General features: G+C 36.0%; 1 protein-coding gene and 1 pseudogene across 1 annotated transcript; one reads left to right on the forward strand and one right to left on the reverse strand.

Moving 5' to 3' along the window:
* The first annotated feature begins 1767 nt into the window (after positions 1-1767).
* On the forward strand, positions 1768-2689 carry LOC127690128 (olfactory receptor 7E24-like; annotated as a pseudogene).
* Positions 2690-17389: 14700 nt separating this feature from the next.
* LOC127690129 (olfactory receptor 7E24-like) lies at positions 17390-18310 on the reverse strand. Its single transcript, XM_052189679.1, has one exon. It carries the CDS (start codon positions 18308-18310, stop codon positions 17390-17392), a length of 921 nt encoding a protein of 306 aa, XP_052045639.1.
* Between the last annotated feature and the right edge of the window lie 749 nt (positions 18311-19059).

Raw genomic sequence — 19059 nt, forward strand, 5'->3', positions numbered from 1 at the left:
TTATTAGCTAAAATATACTTTTTAATCCTAGTGATTAAATAAAATATAATTTTTCATCTCATATGATTTTTATTGTCAGTGTGATATCAAGCAAATGATTTTTACCACTATAACTTTTCTCATCTAAGCTTATTCCAGATATTATAACAGTAAGTAGATTTGATAATCGTGGTCCTAGCTGGTGACTTGAACAAATGACAGATAGAATTAAGTACAGTCATATAATACAAATGGAGAGCACCATTTCATTCAGCAAAATATTGTTATTAGAAGATTTAATTTATTCCTTTTTCTATGCACATTTTGATCAACTTGCTCCTGAAATTTTTGTTTTCTTGTTATATTTCTTGTTTTTATTTACAGGATTTAATATTTGACCTCATTCTACATAGTTTCTTATTCTTCAATGTCTGAATTTCATCACTAACAAAGACTACTCTATTTTTTTCCTTATAAGAGTAGGAATATATTTTTAATTTTATTTTTAAATTATTTTATTTTGTTATCATTTTAATTTTATTTTTGAATATATGTTTTATTTTCGCATAAAATACAATTGTGTGTAGGCACCCAGTAAGGCCAGAAGGGTATATAGGTTCCAAAAGTGTTTGAGTTGCAGCTTGCTTTGAGATGCCTGATGTGGGTGCTAAAAATAAAATTTGGGTGTCTTGGAAGGGAAGAAAGAGCTTTTTAGCTGCTGACTCAACTCTTAACAGATGTTTTTAGCCTGTGAATTCAAAACATTAATCCAAGGAAGTAAACTTAGTGCACTTGTAAAAGATAAAATTCACTAACTTATTCACAGTGTACTTTTATTAGAATTACTTTTCCATCAATGAACATAGATGGAACATGAAGTTGTTCTTTGAAAATATTTTTCATCTCTACTATATTTTGGGTTTGATGTCCTAAAGACAATATGTGTGAAAACAGTAATTGTCACAGAGGACATTGAAGTTGTTAGAATTTGCTACAACTGAAATTTTTCATTAAAAGTACATTGTCCATATTTTTACTGGTATTTATTTTTTCTTTATTCTAGAAATACCCAAGACAGTAAAGATTTTTTATTACTAAAGGAATTTATGTAGGTCACAGTTTTATAGTTTATAAAATTAGACCATGTAGCTCTGCCTTTGATGGTGGTGTCTTGGTGAATTGCAGAAATGAAAATGAATTGGAGAGGAAGAATAAAGGAGTAATGGAAAGAGGTTGGAATAACTCACTGTCTACCATGGATGTATCTTCACTGACAAACTTCTAAGAAAACTCATTTCACCCTCTTTTTTTCTTTTCTTTTTCCTTTCTTTTCTGAACTTTCTTTTTCCTCTCTTCCATTTGAATAAATTTCCCCCCTTTTCTTAGTTCATTTCTCCTTTCTTCTTTTCTTTTCTTTTTTCTTTTTTTTCTCTTTCCATTTCCTTTCTCTAACCTCTTTTTTGATGGAATTGTATATAGGTTCTTACCTTAAATAAATAAAGGGAGTAACACTGATCTACATTCAAATTATGGATTCTACTTTTTTAAATGATCAAACTACCAAACAGAAGACAATGCTCCTAACCTATGAACTTTTTTTCTGAATAAGTGAATTTTGTATACATGGTAAGAATCCTCATGAATGAACATATTTTTCTTACTTAATGCATTATAAAACTGTAGCCAGCTACCTCTATAGTGCTTAATTCAATACAAGAGTCCTTTGTTGTTGTTGTTGCTGCTGTTGCTATTGAAGTTGTTGTTGTTTTCAAAAGATATTATTGTCCAATGGTACCAAATAATTTAGCAGGTATCCTGGAATTTCTTCTCCTTGGAATTTCAGAGGACCCTAAACTGCAAACCCCCTTATATGTTCTATTCCTGCTCATATAACTCCTCACTGTTCTTGGAAATGTGCTCATCATCTTGACCATCATCTCTGATTCCCACCTTCACAGTCCTATGTACTTCTTTCTTTACAACTTTTCATTGTCTGACATGGGCTTCAGTAGCAACACCATCCCAAATATGTTGATAAACATGCAGACCCACAATAAATCCATATCTTATGCTGCCTGCCTAACTCAGGTATCTTTCCTCTTTCTTTTTGGGTGTATAGAAAGCCTACTACTGACTGTGATGGCCTATGACTGATGGGTAGCCATTTGTTGCCCTCTACACTACCAAGTCATTCTGAATCCTCTCCTGTGTAGACGTTTCATCATTGTGTTGTTTTTCATTAGATGTTTGGATTCTCATATACACTGTTTGATGGTTTCACAACTAAAATTTTGCAATAACATGGAAATCCCTCATTTCCTCTGCATTGTTCCAGAGCTTCTAAAACTTGCCTGCTCTGACACCTCTATCAATAACTTATTCAGGTCCTTTTTAATTGTCATTTTTGGTTTCTTCCCTATCTCAGGAATCTTTTACTCCTACTATAAAATCCTCTATTGTTAATGTTCCATTCTTGTTAGGGAAATATAAAGCATTCTCTACCTGTGAATCTCACTTGTCAGTTGTTTGCTTATTTTATGGAACAGGTATAGGGGTTTAACTCAGCTCATCTATTTCTAGTTCAACTAAGGAAATATGGTGGCTTCAGTAATGTATACCATGAGTTCCCATGATGAGCCCCTTCATCTACAGCCTGAGAAACAGGGAAATGAAAAAAGCCCTCCAGAAACTTTTCCATCAAGTAACATAAATTACCTACCTGTATAATCCTTTAAATTATAATTTCTTAACTGTGTGTCACATAACTATGAATGGTATTTTGAAACATGTAGCATCTATGAAATTAACTTTCTGAATATAAAATGGTGAAAAACTAATGCATATATGGAGTAAATCTAGGTGTATCTTGTTGTACATGTCCAAGTTACTTGTTCTAGCCTCACTTTCACCTGCTTTCTGAATATATAAAACTAAAAATTGGCAGTGTATATAATTTTATACAATGAAACACCAAGCAACCTAGCCAGAAATACTGCCATGGACTGACCCAGTCAGGGAAATCATGGCCATGGGAGAACCAGGGCTTTGGTTGTCAGGAAGGCACAGGTTTGGCAAAAATGACAGACAGACATACCAGAGAGCAGTTTGAATCTGCTATAACTTTACTTTTTAGCAAGATATTTTTATAATACAGCAACAAGGAACAGATCTAGGTTAGCACACCTCTAGGAACACTCAAACAATTACTAAGCAAGGTACATTTCCATCTTAATTGGAACAGTAAGTAGACATGGCATGGTGCCCACAGGAACTCTTGCCCTGTGAACCATGATCCAAAGAAGACTATGGTCATGAACCTTAGACAAGAGGCTTTCGAATCTAACTTGTGGTTACTCACTGAAGTTTCATTATTAATCAATAGGGGAACCTGGGCCTTCAGGCCAATTTTTATGCTGTAAGCCTTCTTCCATGCCTACATTCTGCCACCAAAATTCAGAATGTCTTAGGAATTAATACACTTTCATTAAAAAAACTCTCTGTATTGCCTTGGACAGGAAATACCAAGGTAGTCTGGCTCAAGAAATACTATAGGACCTTCTGCCCTTCAGTATATTTACCCATCTGCTACCTTCTTTATCATAAGTACGTGTATAAAGCAATAGCTCACCAGTAGTCCTATACTTTCCCATAATGTATTCTTCCTGTTGCAACCTATTTATAACATCTCCTAATTTCTCAATTTTTTTCACACTGCTTTTGCTAAGGCTAGTAGTAACAGGGGGCCCTGATGAGAAACTTTCCAAAATCTTTCACTAAATTTCATCATGAGTTCACTGAGGCCAGGACTGGGAACAGAAGGCATAATCACCACATCCTCTTTTCCTTCCATTGGAACATCAAATCCTCCTTTATCAATTAACCAGCTTGTTGCCTGGGATCATGCTGTACAAAGAAATAAAAATAGTATGAAGAAAGACAGAGTGCAGAACCCATAACCCAGGAAGCGCACTATCTTTGGAGAACATCAAGGCCCTTTTCGTGATGACAAGTATCATGTCACACAGATGACACTGGAGTTGGTGTGGCAAAATACTTTAGATTGAACTAGATTTCATTTTATGTATTGCTATGATTTTAGGATTTGGATAAATGGAAACATGGTGGTTTAATTACAGATAATAATTTTCAAAATTTTCCTAACATAATTCATCAGCAAAGAAATATTGAATCATTGATTGTTTTGTGAGAAATTCAGTTTTAAAAATTAATGTTTTTCATATCAGATTCATAGAATGGGTGTTTGTAGGCTATGCTTTCTTGTGAAAGGAAACACATTCTCCTTTTGACTATATGGTTACTGATAAAATTTTGATGCTGTTGTATTTTTCCCAAACTTAAGCACATGCAGGCAACTCTAATGGTATTCAACAGGAAACAGAATAGAGACAGAAAGCCAGGTACAGAACATATAGTTAAGGATATATGGAAAATTGTTGAAGGAAAAGTGAAAATGAAGGATTTATATGTTTATATCTAATTGTATACATGTATCAACTTCTCATGTATAGGAAAAAAATTAAATACATAAATATTTTAATGTTATATTAAGGTTGAATATGCAATTTATGAAATGACATTAAATGTAGTCTTGTCACATTGTACTATGTATTTATGTAACTTATACCACCCTATACTGATAACTATTAATTTAAAATATAGACCAAGTTTAAAAAACATCAAAGAAGTAGGCATTCTGATATATAATACTTTCAGTAATTATACTTTTCTTTATAAAACCTTTAAAACCCTTCATCTAAATAAGTATGCAAATTTGCTCAGATCTTTAATAAATGCTAAACTTTTATATATGCTGAAGAATTTTTATTGTTTTGTTCTCATATTTGTTTACATTGCACTTGATATTGGATTATATAATGACATTTTTAACCAAACTTTGGGATATTTTGAGCACATCTCTCATAACTTTATTATCATTTTCGATTTTCTTATTATCTGCCCAGTAGTTCTTTTTGGTTCCATATAGAGTAACATTATTTTTAGGGATGAAAAGACATTTCATATTCTATATAATACACGTTTTTTATTAACTCATCTGTTATTGTTGGTCTACGTTGATTTCATATTTTATATTTTTAAAACTGTCCTCAAAAACATTTTGTACATATAACTTTAGGTTATATTAGGCTGGAGTCTTCTGTCCAGGAATGTTATATAATTACATTACATTATATAAATGTCCAGGAATGATATAGTAAAGCTATATGACACATTTATTTGTTTGAAATCACTTTATACTGATTTTTACACTGGCTACAACAGTATATATTTCCGCTAACAGTATCTGGTTCAAATAAAAACAAATATTGAATACTGTCTTACCAATAGATTGGGTCAGGTAGAAGCAAGATTGTCTACCTTGAAAGTCAGGGTAGAGTAGATAAGTGAATAAGAGAAAATGCCAAATAGAAATGTATGAAATAAATTAAAATTAAATAAACTGAAGAATATAGTATTCCAGAACTCAAGAATACTATAACTTCATCAAGCATTTTAATAATACTGATATAGGGAAAACATGACTCATACCAAGGGGACAGTAAGAATCTTCAACAAATGCTAGAGTAAAACTTCCATAATATATGGAAAGATGTGCATTTTAAGAGCAAACAGAAATACAGAATATCAAGTAGGCAAGAGTAGAAAAAATCTACAATAACACCATATATGAAAGCATGAAGCAAGGAGAACAAAAAGAATTTATTAAAATGTGGAAGAGGAAACCACCCAAAAATATAAAGGCAGGTTCATGAGAATACTACCTGCAGCAATAGTAAAGGTTTCCACAGCATTCTTAACAACCAACATCAAGGCATTTGGAAAGGAGCTCTAAACATTTTCACTAAAATCATGAACAAAATTATATCCACTCTCTATATACCTATTTAATATATTACTTAATGTCTTAGCTAGAACAATAAGACAACTAAAGGAGATTAAGGGATACAAAATGTACAGTAGAAAGTCAAAGTATCTTTATTTGAAGGAAATGAATCTTTATACATACAAAAGCATAAAGGATCAACTAGAAACATCTAGTAGCTTATAAATATATTTAACAAAATATTAGGATACAAAATTAATACCCCAGAGCCATCAGCCTTCTGATTTACAAACATAAGAACACAAAAAAGAAAGGGTACTATTCAGAGTATCCTAATCTGTGAATAAATCTAACCAGGGATGACAATATTATACAATGAAAAGTTAAAAACACTGAAAATGAAATTGAATATGATGCTAAAGGATTGAAAAACATTTAATTCTCATAAAAATAACAATATTCTGAAAATAAGCATCACAAAAAACAGAATCTACAGATTCAATTCAATCTTTATTAAAATTCCAAGGCAATTCTTTATAGAAATTTTAGAAATAAAATACAAAAATCCCAAGATAACCAAAAGAAAAATCCTTAATGATGTCATTAAAACAAAACAAAAGAAAATAAAACTTCTGGAGTTATCACAATCCCAGATTTCAAGTTAAAGTACAGGGCTTGATTAAAGTTAAAAGAAAAGAAAACAAAACAAACAAAAAGCAACAACATCAATAAAAACCCAAAACAAACTCATTCTTAAATGGAATAAAATAGTGGAACCACATAAATGTCTATGTAGAGACAGATGACTTTTTATAGAATACAGCAATATACACTGGAGAAAGGGCAGAATTTTCACCGAGAGATTCTAGTTAAAGTGGATAGCTACACATAGAAAACTGAAACTTGATCTATGATTATCCTTCTTTGGCAGCTTACAAAAGCTTTGACATTTTTGCTTGAGCTTGGATAAGTCTCCTGCATGCTGTCAAAACCATTCTGATTTTATATATGTACCTGTTCTTTTATATCTGGAAATTTGTTTTCTAAAAATAATCCTCCATCATTGGATCTTGCATTTTTAAAATATACTCCTCCTTGAAATTCTCTGGCATTTGGGAATGGACATGACATCTATATCCAGGGAAATCAAGATTACTCTAGAGACTCTTATTCTCTACATGTTGACCATCCTGGTTACAAATGTTAATTACAATCTACATCAAATGGAGCTTCTACAATGAGGGATGAGAAATGAATTTGTCTATAGATATAGTAAGAAGTCAGTATGAATTATAATATACTATTGTCTTGTATAATTTTCACTTATTTTGTCCTTTGAATCCATGATCTATCATCAGCTTCTTGGTCCCAATAACACCAGCAAGAATTGATCAAGTCTCACAAAACAGGATTTACATCTTATCAGAATAGTATTCTTATACTATCTATTCTACTGAGCCTGTCAGATTTTTTTTCAGGCTACTTGTGTTTTCGCTTCCATATTCATAGCTGGACGACGGTGATGATTTCCCTCTATTCCAGTGTAATGTAGATATCACATTCTAGGATGAAGTTTCTTGGTCAATAATAGGTGATATCTCCATGTTCTATGAGTCTAATATGTGGTATCATCAGAAATGTGGTATTATCTTCAAGTTATGGGGGATGATCAAAATTATTATCAATAACCTATAAATCTTGTGGATCTACATGGTAAAATTGGTCAATGTCTCCTTTTTTTCTAATTCAATATATTTTTTATTTACATTTCAAATGATTTTCCCTTTTCTAGCCCCCCACTCTCCGAAAGTCCCGTAAGCCCCCATCTCTCCCCCTGTCCTCGAACCCACCCCTTCCCACTTCCCTGTTCTGGTTTTGCTGAATACTGCTTCACTGAGACTTTCCAGAACAAGGGGCCACTCCTCCTTTCTTCTTGTACCTCATTTGATGTGTGGATTATGTTTTGGGTATTCCAGGTTTCTAGGTTAATATCCACTTATTAGTGAGTGCATACCATGATTCACCTTTTGAGTCTGGGTTACCTCACTTAGTATGATGTTCTCTAGCTCCATCCATTTGCCTAAGAATTTCATGATTTCATTGTTTCTAATGGCTGAATAGTACTCCATTGTGTAGATATACCACATTTTTTGCATCCACTCTTCTGTTGAGGGATACCTGGGTTCTTTCCAGCATCTGGCAATTATAAATAGGGCTGCTATGAACATAGTAGAGCATGTATTCTTATTACATGGTGGGGAATCCTCTGGGTATATGCCCAGGAGTGGTATAGCAGGATCTTCTGGAAGTGAGGTGCCCAGTTTTCTGAGGAACCGCCAGACTGATTTCCAGAGTGGTTGTACCAATTTGCAACCCCACCAGCAGTGGAGGAGTGTTCCTCTTTCTCCACACCCTCTCCAACACCTGCTGTCTCCTGAATTTTTAATCTTAGCCATTCTGACTGGTGTAAGGTGAAATCTCAGGGTTGTTTTGATTTGCATTTCCCTAATGACTAATGAAGTTGAGCATTTTTTAAGATGCTTCTCTGCCATCCGAAGTTCTTCAGGTGAGAATTCTTTGTTTAACTCTGTACCCCATTTTTTAATAGGGTTGTTTGGTTTTCTGGAGTCTAACTTCTTGAGTTCTTTATATATATTGGATATTAGCCCTCTATCTGATGTAGGATTGGTGAAGATCTTTTCCCAATTTTTTGGTTGCCAATTTGTCTTCTTGATAGTGTCCTTTGCCTTACAGAAACTTTGTAATTTTATGAGGTCCCATTTGTCAATTCTTGATCTTAGAGCATATGCTATTGGTGTTCTGTTCATAAACTTTCTCCCTGTACCGATGTCCTCAAGGGTCTTCCCCAGTTTCTTTTCTATTAGCTTCAGAGTGTCTGGCTTTATGTGGAGGTCCTTGATCCATTTGGATTTGAGCTTAGTACAAGGAGACAAGGATGGATCAATTCACATTCTTCTGCATGCTAACCTCCAGTTGAACCAGCACCATTTGTTGAAAAGGCTATCTTTTTTCCATTGGATGTTTTCAGCCTCTTTGTCGAGGATCAAGTGGCCATAGGTGTGTGGGTTCATTTCTGGATCTTCAATCCTGTTCCACTGATCCTCCTGCCTGTCACTGTACCAATACCATGCAGTTTTTAACACTACTGCTCTGTAGTATTGCTTGAGGTCAGGGATACTGATTCCCCCAGACTTTCTTTTGTTGCTGAGAATAGTTTTAGCTATCCTGGGTTTTTTGTTATTCCAGATGAATTTGATAATTGCTCTTTCTAACTCTGTGAAGAATTGAGTTGGCATTTTGATGGGTATTGCATCGAATCTGTATATTGCTTTTGGCAAAATGGCCATTTTAACTATATTGGTTCTACCGATCCATGAGCATGGGAGGTTTTCCCATTTTTTTGAGTTCTTCTTCCATTTCCTTCTTCAGAGTCTTGAAGTTCTTGTCATACAGATCTTTCCCATGTTTGGTAAGAGTCACCCCAAGATACTTTATACTGTGTGTGGCTATTGTGAATGGGGTCATTTCCCTAATTTCTTTCTCAGCCTGCTTATCCTTTGAGTATAGGAAGGCCACTGATTTGCTTGAGTTGATTTTATAACCTGCCACTTTGCAGAAGTTGTTCATCAGCTGTAGTTCTCTAGTGGAGTTTTTTGGGTCACTTACGTAGACTATCATGTCATCTGCAAATAATGATAGTTTGATTTCTTCCTTTCCAATTTGTATCCCTTTGACCTCCTTATGTTGTTGAATTGCCCGAGCTAGTACCTCAAGTACAATATCGAAAAGATAAGGAGAAAGGGGGCAGCCCTGTCTAGTCCCTGATTTTAGTGGGATTGCTTCAAGTTTCTCTCCATTTAGTTTGATGCTGGCTACTGGTTTGCTGTATATTGCTTTTACTATGTTTAGGTATGGGCCTTGAATTCCTGTTCTTTCCAAGATTTTAAGCATGAAAGGATGCTGAATTTTGTCAAATGCATTTTCAGCATCCAATGAAATGACCATGTGTTTTTTTTCTTTGAGTTTCTTTATGTAGTGGATTGCATTGATGGATTCCAGTATATTGAACCAACCCTGCGTTCCCGGAATAAAGCCTACTTGATCATGGTGGATGATCGTTTTGATGTGTTCTTGGATTCGGTTGGCAAGAATTTTATTGAGTATTTTTGCATCGATGTTCATAAGGGAAATTGGTCTGAAGTTCTCTTTGTTGGACCTTTGTGTGGTTTTGGTATCAGTGTAATTGTGACTTCGTAGAAGGAATTGGGTAGTGTTCCTTCTGTTTCTATTTTGTGGAATAGTTTGAAGAGTATTGGTGTTAACTCTTCTTTGAAGGTCTGATAGAATTCTGCACTGAAACCATCTGGTCTTGTGCTTTTTTTGGTTGGAAGACTTTCTATGACTCCTTCTATTTCTTTAGGCATTATGGGACTGTTTAGATGATCTATTTGGTCCTGATTTAATTTTGGTATTTGGTATCTGTCAAGGAAATTGTCCATTTCCTCCAGATTCTCCAGTTGTGTTGAGTACAGGCTCTTGTAGTAGGATCTGATGATTTTTTGGATTTCCTCAGTTTCTGTTGTTATATCTCCCTTTTCATTTCTAAGTTTGTTAATTTGGATACTTTCTCTGTGTCCTTTGGTCAATCTGGCTAAGGGTTTATCTATCTTGTTGATTTTCTCAAAGAACCAGCTCCTGGTTTGGTTGATTCTTTGTATGGTTCTCTTTGTTTCTACTTGATTGATTTCGGCCCTGAGTTTGATGATTTCCTGTCTTCTACTCCTGGGTGAAATAGTTTTTTTTTGTTCCAGGGCTTTCAGGTGTGTCATTAAGTTGGTAATGTATGCTCTCTCCATTTTCTTTTTGGAGGCACTCAGGGCTATGAGTTTTCCTCTTAGCACTGCTTTCATTGTGTCCCATAGATTTGGGTATGTTGTGTCTTCATTTTCATTGTGTTCTAGAAAGTCTTTAATTTCTTCCTTTATTTATTCCTTGACCAATGTATCATTGAGTAGAATATTGTTCAGTTTCCACGTGTATGTGGGCTTTCTGTTGTTTTTGTTGCTATTGAAGACCACTTTTATTCCATAGTGATCTGAGGGGAGGCATGGGATTAGTTCGATCTTCTTATATTTGTTGAGGTGTGTCTTGTGACCAATTATATGGTCAATTTGGAGAAGGTACCATGAGGTGCTGAGAAAAAGATATATTCTTTTGCTTTAGGATAGAATGTTCTATATATATATATGTTAAATCTAATTGGTCCAAAGCTTCAATTAGTTTCATTGTGTCCCTGTTTAGTTTCTGTTTTCCTGATCGGTCCATTGAGGAAAGTGCAGCGTTGAAGTCACCCACAATTATTGTGTTAGGTGCAATGTGTGCTTTGAGCTTTAATAAAGTTTCTTTTATGAAAGAGGGTGCCCTTGCATTTGGAGCATAGATGTTCAGGATTCAGAGTTCTTTTTGTTGTATTTTTCTTTTGACCAACAAGAAGTGTCCCTCAGAGTCTCTTTTGATGACTTTGGGTTGAAAGTCAATTTTATCTGATATTAAAATGGCTACTCCAGCTTGTTTCCTGAGACCATTTGCTTGTAAAATTGTCTTCCAGCCTTTTACTCTAAGGAAGTGTTTTTCTTTGACCCTTAGGTGTGTTTCCTGTAAGCAGCAAAATGTAGGGCCCTGTTTACATATCCAGTCAGTTAGTCTATGTCTTTTGGGGGGGGGGGCATTGAGTCCATTGATGTTAAGAGATATTAAGGAATAGTGATTTTTACTCCCTGTCATTTTTGACGTTATTTTTTAAATTTGATTGGTTAACTTCTTTTGGGTTTGATGAAAGGTTACTATCTTGCTTTTCCAGGGTGAAGTTTCCCTCCTTGTATTGGTGTTTTCCTCCTATTATCCTTTGTAGGGCTGAGTTTGTGGATAGATATTGGGTAAACTTGGTTTTGTCATGGAATATCTTAGTTTCTCCATCTACAGTGATTGAGAGTTTTGCTGGATACAGTAGTTTTGGCTGGCATTTGTGTTCTCTTAGAGTCTGCATGAGATCAGCCCAGGATCTTCTAGCCTTCATAGTCTCAGGTGAAAAGTCTGGTGTGATTCTGAAAGGTCTTCCTTTATATGTTACTTGGCCTTTTTCTCTTACTGCCTTTAATATTCTTTCTTTGTTTAGTACATTTGGTGTTTTGATTATTATGTGACGGGAATTATTTCTGTTCTGGGCCAGTCTGTTTGGAATTCTGTATGCTTCTTGTATATTCATGGGCATCTCTCTCTTTAGGTTAGGGAAGTTTTCTTCCATAATTTATTGAAGATATTTGCTGGCCCTTTAAGTTGTAAAACTTCACTCTCATCTATGCCTATAATCCTTAGGTTTGGTCTTCTCATTGTGTCCTGGATTTCCTGGATATTTTGGGTTACAAGCTTTTTGCATTTCGCATTTTCTTTAACTGTTGAGTCCATGATTTCTATGGTATCTTCAGCATCTGAGATTCTTTCTTCTATCTCTTGTATTCTGTTGTTGATATTTGCATCTATGTCCCCTGATTTCTTCCCAAGGCTTTCTATCTCCAAAGTTGTCTCCCTTTGAGTTTTCTTAGTTGTTTCTACTTCTGATTTTACATCCTGGATGGTTTTGCTTAGCTCTTTCACTTGCTTGTTTGTTCTTTCCTGTAATTCTTTAAGAGATTTTTGTGTTTCCTCTTTCATGACCTCAGCCTGTTGACCAAAGCTCTCCTGTATTTCTTTAATTGTTTTTTGTGTTTCCTCATTATTGGCTTTTGTATTCTCCTGTATTTCTTTCAATGATTTTTGTGCTTCCCTTGCAAGGGCTTCTAACTTTTGATCCATTTTCTCCTGAATTTCTTTAAGTATGTCCTTCATGTGTTCCTGTACCAGCATCATGACCAGTGATTTTTAATCCAAATCTTGTGTTACTGGTGTGATGGGGTATCCAGGATATGCTGGTAAAGGAGAATTGGGTTCAGATGTTGCCATATTGCCTTGATTCCTGTTAGTGACGTTCCTGCGTTTGCCTTTTGCCAGCTAGTTCTCACTGGTATTAGTTGGTCTTGTCAATGCTGGACTCACCAGTGCAAGCTGCCCCTTCCCAGGTGGCCTCTGATGCACAGCTTACCTCCTGCACTGCCTGGAGACAGGGTGCTGTTGCCCAGGCTGTTCAGATCCTGAAGCAGACACCTGAAGGCTCCCGCTGGGGCCTGCTGGATTCACAGGAGCACACGGACATCTCCCCACTGGCCGCCCGGAGCCCCTCTTGCCTCTTGTAGGACCTGCAAATGTGGTGTTGCCGCCCAGGGTGATCTGGATCTGGAAGCAGAGAGGTCTGAGGGCTACCGCCAGAGGCCTCAGGACTGGAACGTAAACTCCATGCCACAAACCCAGCTGTGCAGTGAGCTCCCAGACTGCCTCTGGGTGCACACCAGGTCTCCCACACTTCCTGGAGACCGAGTGCTGTGGCCCAGGCTGTTCAGATCCCAAAGCAGGCACCTGAAGGCTCCTGCTGGGGCCTGCTGGATTCACTGGAGCACACTGACTTCTCCCTGCTGGCCGCCCGGAAGCCCCTCTTGCCTCTTGCAGGACCTGGAGATGTGGTGTTGCAGCCTACGCTGATCTGGATCCGGAAGCGGAAAGGTCTGAGGGCTACCGCCACAGGCCTCAGGACTGGAACCTAAACTCTGTGCCACAGGACCAAGCTGTGCTGTGAGCTCCCAGACTGCCTCTCTAAATGTGTAGTCCAGGCTGGCCTCAAACTCGTGATCCTCCTGCCTCTGCCTCCCAAGTGCCGGGATTAAAGGCATGCACCACCAACAACCAGCTTAGGATATAGTTTCTTGGGAAGGGAGAGCCATCCATTTTTTACTATGTGGCCACTGATCATCATTCTGTGCTCTAGTATTTCTCCAAAACTCGAACACATAGGCAACACTAATGGGACTCATTTGGCTAATAAAGTAAAGACAAGAAATTGGTTGGAGAACATGTGATGAAGGATATATAGAGAGCTGTTGGAGGTAAAGTGAAAATGAAGTATTTATATAAATATATATTGTATTTATGTATGATCTTCTCAGGTGGAAGAAAAAACTAAATAACTAAAAGTTTTAATATTTAAGCAGAATGTGTAATACTTTCTGAAATGGACTTGAATGTACTCCTGCCATTTTATACTATGCACTTATCTAACTTCCAAAATAACAACTTTGATGCTGTTATTATTAATAATAATATTGTTTTTACAGTCTAGTCATTGTCCCAACCTGGCCCGCCCCCCTACAGTTCCTCATACCATTCTTCCTCCCCTGTCTCCAAGAGAATATCCCCACCTCCCAGTCCCAGCCCCTTGCCACCAGAGGTCCCCACTCCCTGGGGCCTAAAGTTTCTTGAGGGATTAAGTGCATCTTCTCTCACTGAGGTGAGAACAGGCAGTCCTCTGCTGTATATGTGTTGGGATACTCATATCATCTAGTGTATGTTGACTGGTTGGTGCTCAGGAATTGAGAGATCTTGGGGATTCAGGTCAATTGAGACTACAGGTCTTCCTATGGGGTAGCCCTCTTCCTCAGCTTCTTCCAGTTTTTTCCTAATTCAACTACAGGTGTTACCGGATTCTATACATTGGTTAGGTGTAAGTATCCAACTCTTTCGGATCTTTGGTGGGCGTCTCAGAGGGTAGCCATACTAAACTCCTGTCAGTAAGCACAAAATAGCATCAGTAATAGTGTCAAGCTGTGGATCCTTCCCCTGAGATGAACTGCAATTTTGGCCTAGCCCTGAAATTCCTTTCCCTCAATCTCTTCTCCATTTTTGAACTTGCAGTTCTTTTAAACAAGAACAATTCTGTGACAGAGATTTTTACTGTAGGCTGGCAACCCACTTTTTTCTAACTAATGTCTTGTCTTTGTACTGAAGTACTTTGTACAAAGTACTTTGTACTTTGAACTCTACAAGTTCCATCTCCTCACTATTGAGCATTTCTTCTAAGATCCCTTCCTTTGAATCCTGAGCATTTCTTACCTCCCAGGTCTCTGTTTCATTCTAGATGCTACCCCAACCCCTTACCCCCTTAGGTTGCCTATTTCTATTCATTCTGCTGCCACTCATGGCTTCAGTCCTGTTCCTCAAACTCAATACCTGATCATGGTCCCATTTTTACCCTCTCTATTCCCTCTCCCACCCAGGAACGACCCTCTCTTTGGTTCATTACCTTCTGGAGTTCTGTGTGTTGTATCCTGGGTATTTTGCTCTTCTTTGCTAATGTCTGCTTATTGGTGAGCACATACCACGCATGTTACTTGGGGTCTGAGTTACCTCACTCAGGAGGATATTTTCTACTTCCATCCATGTGTCTGCAGAGTACAGGATGTCCTAATTCTTAATAGCTGAGTAGCATTCCATTGTGTAAAAGAACCACATTTTCTATATCCTTTTTCCATTGGGAGACATGTGGGTTGTTTCCAGCTTCTGGCTATCACAAATAAGGCTATTATTAACATAGTGGAACTCATGCCCCAATGGCTTGGGTTGGCATCTTTTGAGTATTTGCCCAAAAGCGGTATAGCTGGGTCTTCAGGTACATCTACTTCCAGTTTTTTGAAGAACCTCCAGATTTATTTACAGAGTTGTTATACTAGTTTGCCTTCCTGCCCAAAATGAAGCCATTCTGATTTGTGTAAGGTAGGATCTCAGGGTCGTTTTGATTCACATTTCCTTTATGAATAAGGAATTTCAATATTTCAAGTACTTTTAAACCATTTTTTTATTTGGTTATTTGGTTTTTTGATGGTTAGCTTCTTGAGTTCTTTATATATTTTGTATATTAGTCCTCTATCAAATGTGGAGTTAGTGAAGACTTTTTGCCAATCTATAGGTTGCTGACTTGTCCTATTGATTATGTCGGTTGCCTTACAGAAAGGAAAATGGAGAAAATATATTCCACTGAGGAAATATGAATCTAAACTGTCTCTGTTCTCACATGCCATAATCTGTAGAAATTTATATGTATCAATAAAAGTTCAAGTTGCCATGAACTTAAAACAGTTCAGTTTTTCTGTAACTAATAAATGGATACTTTAATTGTTGTACATTTACATAGTGAAATACTACTAATCTATTATTAAAAATAAAATTATAAAACTCACAGGTAAATGGATGAAGCTAGAAAAAAACCATTCCCAGTAAAATAAGTCAGGCCCAGAAACATGAATTTGTATCCTTCTCACTTCTGGAAATTAGTTTTGTATTTTTAGGTTTCTGCATTTCATAAAAATACCTGACAATAAAGGATCACATAGAGAGTTTGAAGGTCAGTGAGATAGACTGCCCAATATAAAGCTAAAGGGCAATTATGGAATAGAAGGGAGTAAATTTGTTTGGATTTGAGGGGATTGTTAGAAGAGTAAAAGGGCGTTTATGCTCACTACTGTAGGGACTTGGTCAAAGCCTAGAACTCCTGTTGTTACAAGAACTAGGAGTGAATCTATGTCTTTTGTTTTAGAAAATGTACATGCTATCATACTGCCTCTTAAATATTATACTATAAGACAATCATTACCCTCAAAATTATTCAAAGAAGCTTCTCTTTAGAATCCTTGTCCACTAATGCTGAGATGTATACTTGTTTAAAATGATATGATTAAGTGTGAATATCTTTATGTATTAAATCAATATGACCCATTCAGATTTCAGTAATTGTTACAAAAAAGCAGGATAAATGTAATACCCTGATAACTTATTAGATAGCAGTAAAATAATGTTTTATAAAAACAATATAGAGATGGTACTCTTAAACTCACAGGGCCTCACTGAATATAAGCTGCATAATAGAAAGTACTTATAGGATTGATCTGTACATCAGAGCTAATAGCAATCTAAGGCTGTGAGTAAAACCACTGTCCTTAGTGATGTAAGCACTCTAAGTCACTATTGGTCCAGTAGATGGCTTTAAATTCATGTATATGTGTGAAAATCTCAAAGATTTTCATAAAAAGCAATTAGTTTGGTTATTATGGAAATGTCTACTGAATACTGTGATTATCGAGCAGTAATTGGATCTGGAATTAAGCGAAATGTACAATAAATAAATTTGAAAACCTCTAGTCTGATCTTTGAGTTATTAAATATTGTTAGTATTTCAGAATAGTTGCTGAGCCACCTGTGCAAGGTAACCACATGCATACACGCAAACACACACACACACACACACACACACACACACACGGGTAAATACCACCAATATTGAGAAATTTCTGGAGTGAAATTTGGCACCCATTCATTGAAATCCTTCCTTGCCATCACCTATTCATCTCAGTTAAACAGAATGATACTGTTTTCAAAAAGTAATAAGCAACATTTAAACAAATAAATAAACAAAAAATTATGAGTCCTGATGCAGAATTTATTTAATATCTTTAAAAATACTTTGAAAACAAACAGATTTCATACTATATTCTAAGTCAGGATCCTAATTGGAAGCCATATGTTGTTGTATTAGGAAATCCTACTGTGTCATCTCTTCAGGGCATTACTGATATCTCTATTCCTCAAGGTGTAGATGAAAGGATTAAGCATAGGACTCACTGCAGTGTACATCAGTGAAGCCACTACATTCTTTCGTGGACAACGTGACACAACTGAGCCAAGGTACACACCAAGCCCAGTTCCATAAAATAAACAAACTACTGACAGATGGGAACCACAGGTGGAAAACGCTTTATATTTCCCACTTGAAGAGGGGATTTTCAGAATGGAAAAAACAATTTTAACATAGAAGAAAATGATTCCCAGGACAGGAAAAATGCCAAGGATGACACCAATACAATATATTACTATGTTACTGCTGAGTGTGTTAGTACAAGCAAGATTAAGGACTTCAGAAGGGTGACAGAAGAAATTTGCAATTTCCACATCTTTGAAGCAAGTGACTTGTAAGGCAATTAAATTGTGCACCTGTGAATCAAAAACACTGACAAAAAAAGACAACAAAATTAAGATAGCACAGACTTGGGGGTTCATAATGACAGTGTAATGAAGGGGATGACAGATAGCCAGAAATCGGTCACAAGCCATTACAGTTAGAATCATGTCATCCATACATACAAAAAGTAGGAAAAGAGACATTTGTGTCAAGCATCCTGCATAGGAAATGACTCTGCTGTGCATTCTGATGCCTACAATCATCTTTGGGATTGTGGTTGAGATGAAAAAGATATCAATCAAAGATAAGTTGGACAGGAAAAAGTACATGGGAGTATGCAGGTGTGAGTCAAAGATTATAAGGATGATGATGAGCAGGTTCCCAAGCACGGTGACCAGGTACACTGACAGGAATAATCCAAAGAGGAGAAACTGCAGGTCTGGATCCTCTGAGAGTGCAATGAGATGAAATTCCAAGACATCTGTCAGATTCTCTACATTATTATTAAACATAAACCTTTTGAAAAAGAAAATTTATTCAAATAATGAGACAAATAGAAGAGCATCTATGATGCCCTATATTGCTCATGCAGATATTCCCAAATAGCTCTACAACTTGAGTTTCATAAATCTTATTAACACAGACCAGTTTTGACAAACACAGCATGCCTAAAATTCTTTTTCTAAATGTTTTCTACAACAATTACATCTTTCATAAATAAGTGTACATTAGAGGCATTGAATTAAATCTTAGTACAATAGCAACTCTAGAAAGGAAGAACAAATTTGTGCTGATAGTAACGTAGTGACCATTCTTAAGAGAAAATAGAGAATAACAGAAGGTCATTTACAAAATATAACAAATGAAAATTTACAAGTAAAAATACCCATACACTATTTTAAGAATATTATAAAATTGGTTTGAGGATTTGTAAATATTCTACAACAATAAGGACTGCTTTGTATAAACATTAAATTAAATTTGATGTGTCATTTATAGGTACCCTTTTCTTGTATCAATTCTTTTTTCCTGATTTTTAACATTCAAAGATGTAATACCTCACACAAATATTATTTATATTTCAAACCAATTAAGTTAATCTTTAAATAATAATCTCTTATTTACTTTAGACTATTCCCAAGTTTTCTGAAATGGTTTGGTAAAGTCTTATTGTTACCGAATATCACTGGCAACAAATGTTGACAAAAGGACTGGAAACAGGGAATATTGCTTTTTTCTGCTTTCTGCACAGCTGTTTGTT

The sequence above is a fragment of the Apodemus sylvaticus genome, chromosome 7 (genome assembly GCF_947179515.1).
Source record: "Apodemus sylvaticus chromosome 7, mApoSyl1.1, whole genome shotgun sequence".
Taxonomy (NCBI): domain Eukaryota; kingdom Metazoa; phylum Chordata; class Mammalia; order Rodentia; family Muridae; genus Apodemus; species Apodemus sylvaticus.

What these genes read in the sequence shown, in the direction of transcription:
- LOC127690129 (XM_052189679.1), bottom strand. Translation starts at nt 18,310, where the DNA reads ATGTTTAATAATAATGTAGAGAATCTGACAGATGTCTTGGAATTTCAT.